The sequence below is a fragment of the Hippopotamus amphibius genome, chromosome 2, assembly GCF_030028045.1.
Source record: "Hippopotamus amphibius kiboko isolate mHipAmp2 chromosome 2, mHipAmp2.hap2, whole genome shotgun sequence".
NCBI classification, from domain to species: Eukaryota; Metazoa; Chordata; class Mammalia; order Artiodactyla; family Hippopotamidae; genus Hippopotamus; species Hippopotamus amphibius.
The window spans coordinates 54,290,853-54,303,332 of NC_080187.1; the positions used below are offsets into that span (position 1 = coordinate 54,290,853).

General features: G+C 50.3%; 1 protein-coding gene across 2 annotated transcripts in view; it reads left to right on the top strand.

The window, feature by feature from the left end:
• KIF13B (kinesin family member 13B) overlaps nt 1-12,480 on the top strand; it is a 179,841-nt gene that overhangs the window by 166,675 nt on the left and 686 nt on the right. For both annotated transcript variants that reach the window (XM_057720824.1, XM_057720827.1), the window contains 2 exons: nt 5,925-5,984; nt 9,582-10,440. In XM_057720824.1, coding sequence (XP_057576807.1) covers nt 5,925-5,984; nt 9,582-10,440 — 919 coding nt within the window. The remainder of the gene's footprint in view (nt 1-5,924; nt 5,985-9,581; nt 10,441-12,480) is intronic.

The following is a 12,480-nucleotide window of genomic DNA, read 5'->3' on the forward strand; positions in this document are numbered from 1 at the left end:
TGCTTAGAGAATTCCTATGGATTGGATGCACAGGAATTGCAGATGTGCGGCCAGAGGTGATCCGGCTTACACAAAGGACTGAGGGGTCAGTTAGGATGCCGAGTTACTCATTTAAACTAAGAACTTCCAGGTGGATAAAAGTGCCGGTGTCATCATGGTCAGCACAGTCTTACCTGGGTCCGCCTGGAAAGCCAGAGTGCAGATCCTAAGGCTGCTGGCGAGGCTGGGCACAGGGCTGGCCTTGGGGAGCCCGGTCAGGTACTGAGGGCGCCCCCTCCTCTGTGGCTGGAACGCCTGCACGGGCACTAGGGGGCACTGCCAGCTCTCCCTGACACAGCCAGCCTCACCACCCTGCCTCGGATGAACATAACCTTTAAAAATGTGTTTATATTGATTAGGCTATTGCTGATTCTTGATCTTTAGGTAATTGTACGTGTCTGATTTTATCTAATGTTTATTACTTTTACCAGAACATGTTCAAAGATGAGGAAGTATCTTGTTTATGTGCACTGCCCATGCTTGGTGGTGTTCCTTATATTTTTCTCACTTTAGCAGCATGAAAATCAAAGATTAGCTTTTGAGTATTTATAGCAAAAATAAATCTTATATCTCTTGTGTTTTCCCTTGCTTGGATTAAAGTGATTGGTTAGAGTTTAAAAAAAAAAAAACCAAACATTTAGAGGATCCTATTCACTTAGGAACCATTAGAAAATGACATTTAAGAATTTATCCAATTGAGGGTAAGGGGTGATTATTAAGAAAGGTTTATTTTCAAACAAGAACGAAAAATGCATCAGAAAATTCAGTGTGTGAACAAAAGTGTTGAGTTTTTGCTTCAACTGATGTCTCTTCTGCCCTTTACCTACCCTTATGCCCAAATTTTGAAATTTGATAGGATTTTCTCAAGTCCTATCTAAGTGTACAGTTTGGCCTTCATGTCACTTACGTAATTCATTCATTCACTTATTTGTTTAATTCATTCAACAAACATTGAGTTCCTGTTTTATGGATGAGATGAATGAGACATAAGCCTTACCCTGCAGAGAGCTTGCAGTTGAGAGGGGCTCCCAGTGAGACACATCGTCAGATAAATAGGACGATGTTACAGGTGCTGAATGTATGTGTCGGGGGTGACACAGTGAAGGTGGCATTTTACCTGCAGTTTCAGGAAGAGTAGATGATGTTTGCGCTGAGACTTAAAGATGACTAGGTCTTCACCAGGTGGAATGTGATTCCTGAGGGGAAGGGACAGCACGAGGAAGGCTCTGGAGAAGTGGTGTATTCAGCTCAGAGTGAGTTAGCGTGCCGAGTGAGGGAAGTGCAGCCTCTGGAGAGGTGAGGTTCTTTCACATCATGCCAAGGAGTGTTAAGACTTTATTCCAGGCAAGGAGGTCTCCAAATTAGCTTTTATGCCTAGTTATGAAATTCTGAGCCAGTCTGCTCTGTTTTCATTCAGGTGGCATGCGAAAGCCAGAGTTTATTAAATGACAAGTTATGCTATGAGAAGTGACTGTCACCTTTTCCCTGAAAGGCTTTGGAGCAACCCTCTTGCCTGTCACCTGCTCATCTACTAGGCTTGAACTGCACTCAGGACCGCGTGCTGGCGGGTTCAGCTGGCCGAGAGGCCACAGTCCCTTTCCATCTCTGTCACTTACCCCCTGGGCAGCCTGCAGGCATTTAACCATTAGGTAAATGGCTCTGAGCCTTGGTTTCTGTCGTGTGAAATGTAGATAATTATACTTATATTCGTGTGCCTCATGGGACTTCTGCTTAATATTTATAGCTGCAAAATACTTTGCAGTCATTTTTATTAATAGTTACCAGATGTGTCGTAAGGATTAATGAACTTATGATCTGAAATGTTTTGAGCTCTTGAAATAGGAGGCAACCGCCTGCACGGGGGATATGTAAAAGAGCATTAAAATGCAAACAATACCATTTGGAAATGTGAGCTGTTGTGTGTGAAGGACAAATGACATACTGAAGACTTCGGTACACTTTGTGGGTATTTTTGGTACCCTTACTAAAATTCACCAAAGGCCATCGCCAAATATGGAAAGCTGGTACCCCTCCCCCACCCCCACCCCCCAAGCCATCCCACCCACGCCGTTTCTGCTGAGACCAGCATCACCCTCACTCTGACACCCGTTCTCCCTGGGCGCTGTCTTTCACTGTGCCTCCCCAGCCAGTTGTTTGCAGGTGTGCAGGAGTCGCCTTCATATCTCTCAATTTGCATTTCTGTTTCCTTTTCTTCTTACCACCCAAGTGCAGACTCTTACATTATTGGCTCTCTGCTGAACCATTGAAGCAACTGCTTAATTGATCTCTCCAAGTTCTCTGTCTCCCCTGTTTAGGGATAATCTTGTATAAGCCTGGTCTTTATCACCACTTCATTCATGACCTTTGATAGCTCTTCATGGCCTATGAAAATCCACCAGAAGCTTACAAGGCCTCCTCCGCATTCCCTGACCCTCCTTCCCTCAACCCAGCACTGGTCAGTCTAGATCATTCTCTCTCTCCCAAGGCCTCCTGGAAGGTTGAGTAGCTTTTCCGAGGCAGGGAAGTGAGAGGAGGGATACACCAGATGCAGCGGGCAGCGTGCCTTTGTCATGCCGCTCTCCATGTGTCCCTCAGCCCTGGGAAAAGCCATTCCATCTTCAAGGTCTGTCTCAAAGTGAAATCACCCTTATGGAGGTGTTCTAGGCCTGGTCCCTGGTTGACCCCTTCCTCCTCAGAGTCTTCTGTGCTCTGAAACTTTCATTCTGATAGCTGTCATTTTCCATGATGTTTTTGTTAATTTGCATGTACATCCTTCCCCCAGACTGGATTGCTGCCCTGTTGAGAGCTAGCCCTTATCTTTCTGGTCTTTGTGTTCCCACAGTGCTATTGCCATGCCTGGTACACCTGAGACCTGAGTCCTTGTTGAGCTAAGTTTATACACTGAAGCAGAGCCCCAGTTAAGTTCTTCATGTAGGGCAGTATTATGGGAAAATTTGAAATACACAAAAGTAGAGTAAATATTACAGTGAATCCCTATGTACCTAGAACTTAGCTTCCATAAAAACTAGGACACGGCCGATCGTGTATGTCTGTGCCCCCACCCACTGTAGCATGCGCTCTGTTGGAGAAGTACCTACCTATGATCCTCTCTTGTGCAGAATTGGTATCTGGCAACCACCACTACCTAGCATCCCTTGGAGGGGGCACCACGAAGTGGCTGGTGTGTGAAGAGAAGTAGGTGTGGTCAAAGTATGTGAAGTTGCACTCAGGAGCTACTCAGACCTGATGCCATCTTATTGTTGACATGGTTTTCAGCCTTTTCAGGTGTGTCTGATCATCCAGCGTCCTGGTCCACATTTCACCTGAATGCTGGGGGTTGGGCAGGCATCTCTACAGAGTGGATCTGTTGCCTGATCAAGAACTGGTTGTTGAGAGTGTGTGATGGCAAGGGATAGACGTGAAATCTTCAGCTTGGTAGCCTGGAGCCGCGAAGTCGGGGCCAGAGGCCCTGTCCACCAGGAAGCCCTGCGGGTCCACTGGATTCCAGCATCGCGTCCCAGTCAAGCTGGCCCTTTAATTCATTCAAGCAGATACTTTTCCACGCATTTATTGGATTTTTTGAATTACTCTGAATCATAAAGAAAAGTATAAATTACGTTTCCATGCTCCATTTAGGAGGACAAGAATCTTAGAGGAGGTTTCTTCCTGGGTGGTCATAATTCCATTTTTGGTGGGATTTTCACGTTTTTATGCTTTAAAGGAGAATGTTTTACCCATTCTTGTCTGTTTTAAATAAGATCTAACTGAAGATTGTAAGTCTTTTGGAGTTTCAGCTTAACACACTTTTTTTTTGCCCTTACTGAGAAATACGCTCTGAACACCTTTCCATTTGTGGGGGCCTTCAGACACTATGGGGAAAACACAAATCAAGGTGGCAGCCCCTGCACTGAAGGACTGTAAGACAGAGTGGAGGGTGCGTGCTGGAAACGAACCCCCGAAAGGGAGCAGGGAGCATAGGGCAGGTGCTGTGCGCAGGGGGGACTGACGTATGATGGGTGTGGAGGGGAGGGACTCTTTCCTGGTCGGGGAATCGAGGGAGAGGCTCCGGGGGTGGGGTGGTCCATGGTCTTGCTGCAAGCAGGGTGTCTTCCCTTATCCTGTTCCGCTGGCCACTCATACTGTCTTTCTTAAACACACCTCTGATCCTTGCTCTCCTGGGCCGTCAGCTCCGAGGAGCTGTCTCGTGTTTGCAGGGTAGAGTGCATCTCCCTTCAGTTAACCCCTAGGTCCTCACATCTGTTTAGCCAGGTCTCCTGCCATTTTCTACTTAATCACCTCTCCTCTGTGCCTTTTCTCAGATCCTGTTGCTGGTCCTTTACCTCCAGCAGAATTAATCCTTTCTAGCACTTTTCTCCCAAAGGCAGCCCCAAGGTATAACTGGTTGTAGTGGCGCCTTTGCTAAAATGCAGTTGTTTGGTGTGTGAACACAGCAGGTCAGCAACCCCTCTCAGTGGGCCTTCTCATTCCAGGCAGGCTTCTCTTCCTTCAGTTAAGACTCTGGGCTGCCAAGTAGGAAGACTTTGGCCGCCAGCCTTCGTGCTTGCAGACTTTCCGGGGAGTCGTGACAGCAGAGGAGCCTCAGGCCTCCAGATGCACCAGGGACCTGGGAGGACCTGGAGTGCTCAGGGCCAGAGGAAGGGATGTGGAAAGATCTCCAGGCAGTTTAGACTAGATAGTAGATTAGCGACCCAGCAAGAGGAAAGACAGTCGTGCTGCATGGAAACAAAGTCGGACACCCAATTCCAACTCCTGTGAGACAGGACTGGGAAGAGGTGTTCGTCTTGCCAGGACGGAGCCCTCTTAGAGCCGAGCTTTCTGAGGTGAGGTCCAGACTCGTGCATCGCAGCAGACAGGTCTGGGAAAGGGTCAGACGGTTGAGGGAATAAGGTGGATGTGGTGGACCAGGCTCTGTGCCCACCTCCACCTACCGACGTGAACTCAGTGTCTGCCGGCTCCTTCATGGTTACCAGCTCCTCCTTCTGACGTCCCTTGTCCCTTCTCCTTATCCTGGGGCTAGTGTTTGCTTTTTGTTTTTTGTTTTAACTCTCTCTCTTTGTAAGTGTTCCTCGAACCACGTGTCCGTAAGCAACCTGCTTCGTTCTTGTAAGGTCGCTTGCGGCCGTTCGTTCAGGCTCTCACCACCTCCCCCCTACTCTGCTGCTGGGGCCTGCGACTCGCCCGCCTCACTCTTGCACTGTTTCTCCTGCCAGGCTGCCTTCCTCCAGCAGATTGGTCTTGTTCATGTTCTACCTACCTGTCTGCCCGGGTACTGTGAGGCTCCTTGCTATTGTGGGGGTCCTCGTCATTGCCTGGGACCTTTAGTTCAGACCCCAGAGTCTCTGTCCACATCCCCGTCCTGCTCTGCTCGAGCTCCAGCTCAGGCTCCAGCCACACCTGCTTCTGTCCTATTCACTTGCTGTGATGCCACCCCTTGTGCTCCCCTGAACCAGGAGTTTCCCTGGCCAGTAAAGGCTTGGTTTGTACTCCACCTACCCTGAGGTCATTCCCAAACTTTCTGTCCTGCTAATGTTTCTGTGAAGTCCTGTAACGCTTGTATGTACAGACGCAGCCCTTGGCTAACGTGTGCCATGCGCGAGTGGAGAGAGCACACCGTACACCTTACTGTCTGCAGCGCATGTCTGGTGTGGCCAGCTGGGGATGAGCCGCTGGCTGTGCTCCTGGCTTCTTACTTTCCTCTACAGCATCCTGACCCAGCCCTGGGCAGGCCTGCTAGGCAGTGACTCGTCAGAATTCCTGAAAGTTGTAAAAGTTCGCTTTGGGTGGGTCCTCGTGACGGCTCTCCTGTCTGTTCAGTTGAAAGCTTCCCGTGTTCCCTGTGCCCACCTGTTCCCTTGTTTCCTCAGCCTGTGCCCCGAATCATGGTGCAGTCGGCCCTCCCTGATGCCGGGACGCCCAGGATGGAGGTGAGTTAGTGGGGCCAGTGGCGCCTCTGCTGGTGGGGTGGCGCCTCTGCTGGTGGGGTGGCACCTCTGCTGGTGGCCGCCCCACATGCAGAGGGTGGTCCTGATGCTGTAATTGTTGAGTCCACAGTCGTGGTTTTTTATTTTATCATTCCCGTTTTGATAATTAACTATAATATAGGTCACTGTCTTCTCCCTCTATATTTTGCTTGTTACACTTTTCTATTTTCAACTTGTTAATCATATGATTGCTAAACTTTTAGGTGCTTGACTGCTAATGTAGTCTGCTGCTTTAATAGCCCACTGCTAGGCAAAGGCGATTTCTATAAACAGAACAATCTCCTTATTCTAAGTGTTGGCTTAATTCTCAGTTTTACATTTCATTCTGATTCATGATATCAGCGTGAAAAGACTGATGCTAAGCTGGGGAGAAAATAGTCTCTTATGATCTCCCACAGATGAACAGCACTTCTGATCTTATGAATAGCAAATCTATTTTCTCCCACTGTGCGTTCATTCTCTTAGGAGATGCTGTATCTTCATAGCAAAACTTTATTTATTAAAACATCAAAAGAGGCCAAATAATTTGAAAGAAAATTTAGACGTCCAAGAATTTCCTCCTTTCTGAATGTCCCCTTTCAATCCAGGACATCCTAGGTGTGAACGAATTTAACTGAAGATAGAGCTGTGACCCCCCCGCCCCCTAACCTCTGCCCGCCAAGAGTTGGGTTTGTTATTTCTCCGAGGCAGGACTGTGGCCCCGAGGCCAGTGGGGCGGAGTGAGACCGAGTCCCTTATGTGAAGGCGCTGCGCTGTGGAGCCTGGGCAGCTTTGCTGCACATCCCGCAGGCTCACTCGTGTCCAGGCTTTCTGGCAGCCTCAGGAATGTCCGTGGCAAAGTGTAACCCAACGTCGGGAGGGAGGGTTCCCACGCACTTAGCGACTCCAGTCGAGAGGGAGCGGCGGCCCGCTGCGCCGAAGCGGAAGGATCTGAGCCGCACGGGGCTCGGCGGGAAAGCACGGGCGTAATTAGGCCTCTTCTGCCGCCTCCCGTCCCCTCTTTCCTGTCGCTGAGCATGTGACCTCTGATCCCTGGCTTTTCACTTACGGGAGGCTTTGGGTGAATCCTTTAGCTCTCTGGGCCATGTTGCAAAGCAAGTCCTTCCTGGCCCACATTAGAGGATTCAGCAGAACTGATGAGGTAACACTGGGGAGCTCTAAGGCACTGTCACTGGACTGTCCCCTCCTGGGGTCGCGCCCAGCAGCCCGTAGCAGACCGCACAAAGGGCAGTGGTGGCGTCGCACCCTGGGGGAGTGGGGGACGCAGGCCGTTTCAGGACTGTAGGCATTGTTCAGATTCTAGACTCTTGTAATTTTGTCTGTGTATTCGTCCCTGCCTGGTCAGTGATATTAAACATAAAATAGAAAAGAATAAATAAAACATGTAAATAAAACATGTACAAGTTGCAAAAGAAAAATGATTGAAGGATTGCCTAATCTTTTAGAGTATTTATGCGAGTGACAGTTATTGATCTATCGGATTTAGTAAATTTTGCAGCCCAGAGATCCATCACAAAAATGGGTTGTTAATCTCAAGAGGTGCCGTTAATTTCATACCTTGAGAGTGTGCCTTGTGGGGGAAGGGGGGCCTCTGGAGACAGGAATATAAATGACAGTTCACGTGAAAATGCATGATTTATCAAACTGCTGAGTTAAGCCAAGTAACTATAAGAGACTTATAGATCTTAGCTGTTTCCCAGTTCAAATAAATCCTGTATTTCAAATGGAAAATGGCCATTCCTGTAATATAAATAATCTTTCCGTAAATATTGAAAACATTTCTTTTTCTGAGCAGCACCCCTCTCGCCCCACAACCCACTCCCTGCTCTGTTTCCCGTTCCCTGTCATTGTGCACTGGGAATAGAAAGATAATCCGCCACCTTCTCCCAGTGGCTTAAGTTATCAAGGCAAGAACACCTTAGAGCACGTCAGAAACCGCAGAGCTTGGCCAAGCAGCGGCCCTTGTCATCCCCAGAGATGCGGCTCTTCGTGTCTCTGCAGGAGTGACTCAGACACAGTGATGTGAGGGGGAGAGGCCAGCACAACTCTGGCCTTGCTCAGCCCCTGCTTGCCAGGCCAGCTGCTCCTGGGCCTGAGTCTCCTGGGATCACAGGCGCCCCGATCGGTGATGTGGGACCAGTCTTGGTCTGGTCAAAAGATGGCCTCTCAGAGGAAGGGCACAGCCTGCAGGGAGCCTCTGTCCCTCCTCTTCCCCCTGCCTCCCCGCCCACAGGCCCCAGGGTCATTGCTTCCTACCCGAAGCAAAGCAGTGGAGCTGTGCTCTGGTATTTCCAGGTCCTCCAGGGAGACCAACGTGTCAGTTTTACAGGAGGGTAGTGTTCTTCTGGCCTCCAGCGATGCTCTCAGTCTCCCCGTGATGTCAGTGTTGGGCATGGGGCTGTGTTTCCATGGGAGCAGAATTCTGAGCCTGAGTGCAGGGGGGAGGGAGGCGCTGGGAGGTGTGTGCACTCTGTGTGCCTCACTCTGTGTGAGGGCCTGGCCTGCCTGTCTTGTACCACACCCCCCAGGTGGCTGCCCCATATGCGTTGTTCCCATCATCGAGCAACTCTCAGACGCCAGCTGGGTGTCCTACAGTCGACTCTGCTCTGACCCCTCCTACCTGGAGACAGCATCAGATGCCACTGGTTAGGAGCTCAGCCCCACAAGACTGGCCCTGCTTAAGATGCCAAGTCCAGTGTGCTCCGAATCAGAGGGTTGGGTTCCATGGCCCCTTCCTCAGGTTCAGTGAATTTGCTAGAGTGACTCACGGAACTCAGAGAAATATTGTACGTACTAGATTGTCAGTTTGTTATAAAAGGATATAACACAGGAACAGCCAGATGGAAGAAATGCATAGGGCAAGGGATGGGAAAGGGTGGGGCGCTTCCACGCTCTCTCTGGGTGAGATGCTCTCCCCAGATCTCTGTGTGTTCACCAACCCGGAAGCTCTCCAAACCCTGCCCTTTTGGGTTTTTATGGAGGCCTCATTATGTAGGCATAAGTGATCATTGGCCATTGATGAGTGATTCAACCTGCAGCCTGTCCCCAGAGGTCAGGGATGGGATGGAAAGTTCCAACCCTTTAGTCACATGATTGGTCCCCCTGGCAACCAGCCCCTTTCTTTGGGGTTTTCCAGAAGTCACCCCCTTAACATAGACTCAGATGTGGTTGAAAGGGGCTTGTTAAGAGTATCAAGAAACCTTTATTGTTCTTACCACTTAGGGAACCCCAAGCGTTTTAGGCGTTCTATGCCCAAAATGGGACTAAGGCCAAATATGTAATTTTTACTAGAAATCATACTATCACAGGCACCTGTTAGGATCTCTGTTTTACGGAAAGGAAGGGCAATGAGGGGCACCTGTGGCTGTCTTGCTCAGCCCTCAGTAGTCGGCTCGCACAGGGGACACGGGGAACGCACGTGGGAACCTGGTCAGCCCTGCCACACGGCCAGACCTGTAATGTCTCCACGGACAACAGGATTGGTTTCAAGTCTTTGCGGAGGGAACGCCTAACTCTTGATTTCTCTCCTCCCCTCTCCAGGCTCAGCGAGAGAGCGCCAGGCTGCCCGTGGCCTTGTGGGCCGCCCCCTCGCCCAAGACCTACGACGGGCCCCCGAGAGCCACGCCCACCTCCCCAGCCCCCGAGGGCGCAGACGGGCCACCAAGCCCCCTGAGCGAAGCGTCCAGTGGCTACTTCTCGCACAGCGTTTCCAGCGCCACCCTGTCGGACGCCTGCGGCCCCGGCCTGGATGCCACAGCCTCTCCCCCTCCCGGCCCCGGCCCGGCCATCCCCGAGCCCCCGGCCGCGCGCGCCACGGCCCGCGCCCTGTCCAGCCCGGTGGAAAGGACGGCGCCAGGCGATGGCGCGGCGGCGGCCCCTTCAGGGTCTTCTGCAGAGAAGCGGGATGAGGCAGCAGGACGGCCACCGCCCGGCCGGCCGAGCGAGAGCGACCCCGCCGCCGCCCGCCAGAAGCCGGAGAGCCCCCAGCCCCAGGCGAAGCCGGCCGCCAGCCCGCATCCCGACGTCTCCAGGCCACCGCTGCCCACTGACCCCTGGTCCCAGCCGCCCGTTCCGGTCTCTCCGTTCAGGATCCAGAAGGTGCGGACCTCGGAGCTGAAGTCCTTCACACGCATGCTCAGCGGGGACCCCGGCGGCCCCTCGGGGACCGAAGAGGACCCGCTGGCCTCAGGGGGCCCGGGCGACAGCAGCGCTGGGGCACAGACCCAGGGAAAGATGGAAGTTTCCTCGGATTCTGAAGAAGCCAGTGAGGTCCCAGAGTGGCTCAAAGAGGGAGAATATGTGACCATCGGCACCAACAAGACGGGCATCGTGCGATATGTGGGGCCCACTGACTTTCAGGAGGGCACGTGGGTCGGAGTGGAGCTAGACTTACCTTCAGGTGAGTGCTGCTGGTTTGGGACAGGTTCCCGGCCCCCGAGGCGACTCACCATGCCCACTGTGGTCTGGCCAAAAAGTGCCGGCCCCACCCGGTGCTGCCAAGCACCTGCTGTGTGCCCTCGGGCGCATCATTGATCTCTCTGAGTCCCTGGGTCGCCACTTTTCAAAATCAGGAACTTTCCCTAGATCACGTTTCCTAAGCGTTTTAAGAGTCAGATTCTCTCTCTCTCTCTTTTTAACCTGCAGAAATTTCTCAGAGACCTAAGACATTAACTGAAAGCTACTATGAATTTGGTAATGAATTTAAATCCCGGTTGTTATTTTTTAGTCACAGACACATCTGCATTTGAACTGTTACAGCAGCCCTGTCTGCTGCGCTTGCTCAGGTTACAGACACTGATCCTGGTGTGGAGGCTCAGAGGCCTCAAGTGTTCCTAAGACACCCCAAGGCTCCTGGCCCCCTGGGGGAGGACAGAAGGCGAGGTGATGGAAGAGCTTGCATGCTTGCCACTCTCTTAAGTGTCCTTATAGAATGGTTAACCTCCAAGCTAGGAGATCATCATTTTCAGAAAAACTAAGGGCAGGACTTAAGAAAATACTTTGTTCTGCAAAAAACAATTTTTTTAAATTGAGGTGTAGTTGATTTACAAGATTAGTTTCTGGTGTACAGAGTAGTGATTCAGAATTTTTATAGATTGAACTCCATTTAAAGTTATTGTAAAATATTGGATATATTCCCTGTGTCACATAATATATCCTTGTAGCCTGTTTACTTTATACGTAGTAGTTTGTATCTCCTAATCCTCTCTCTTGCTCCTCCTGCCTTCCTTCTCTCCACTGGTCCATTAGTTTGTCCTCTATGTCTGTGAGTCTGCTTCTGTTTTGTTATATTCATTCATTTTATTTTTCAGATTCCACATGTAAGTGATAACACAGTATCTATCATTCTCTGTCTGACTTATTTCACTTAGTGTAGTACCCTCTAGGTCCAACCATGTTGTAGTAAATGGCCTGTAGATTTTTTTTTTAAGTTTTTTTTTTTAATTCATTTATTTTATTTATTTATTGTCTGCATTGGGTCTTCATTGATGCACACGGGCTTTCTCTAGTTGCTGCAAGTGGGGGCGACTCTTCATTGTGGTGCACAGGCTCCTCATTGTAGTGGCTTCTCTTGTTGTGGAGCACGGGCTCTAGGCGCATAGGCTTCAATAGTTGCAGCACACAGGCTCAATAGTTGTGGCTCACGGGCTCTAGAGCACAGGCTCAATAGTTGTGGCGCACGGGCTTAGTTGCTCCGTGGCATGTGGAATCTTCCCAGAGCAGGGCTCAAACCCGTGTCCCCTGCATTGGCAGGTGGATTCTTTACCACTGCGCCACCTAGGAAGTCCCACATTTTTTTTTTTTAAACAGCTTTATTGTGATACAATTTACGTATCAGAAAATCCACTGGTTTCAGTGTACAATTCAGTGGATGTTAGTGTATTTCCAGAGTTGTGCAACCTAGAGCATGATCTAATTTTAGAACAGGTTTATCACCCCAAAAAGAACCCACATGTCCATTAGCAAGAGACTCCCCTTCCCAAGCCCCAGTTAACCATTGATCTACTTTTTGTCTAACTTGATATGAAAGGGCCTAATCTGAACTTTCACATAAATGGAGTCATAAATACCCGGGCTTTTGTAACTGGCTTATTTCACTTCCTGAGTTTCCCAGGCTTAGCCAGTTGTGGTCTGTGTCAGCACTTCTTTCCTTTTTATGGGCGATACAGTCCTATTGTAGGGGTGCCCCACGTGTTGTTCATCCACTTGTCACTTGATGGGCATTTGGGTTGCTTACTTTTTGGCCATTATGAGTAAGGCTGCGGGGAATACTGGTGTGTACGTTTTTGTGTTCACACACTTTTATCTCTCTTGAGGAGGTATAGGGTGTTCACTCTGTGTCTAACACGCTGAGGTCCGCCAGCCTGATAGCCTTTCTCACTCCCACCAGCATGTCCCAGGGTGGGGCAGCCGTTCCCTGAGCGGAGGGCGTGGCTGTGGA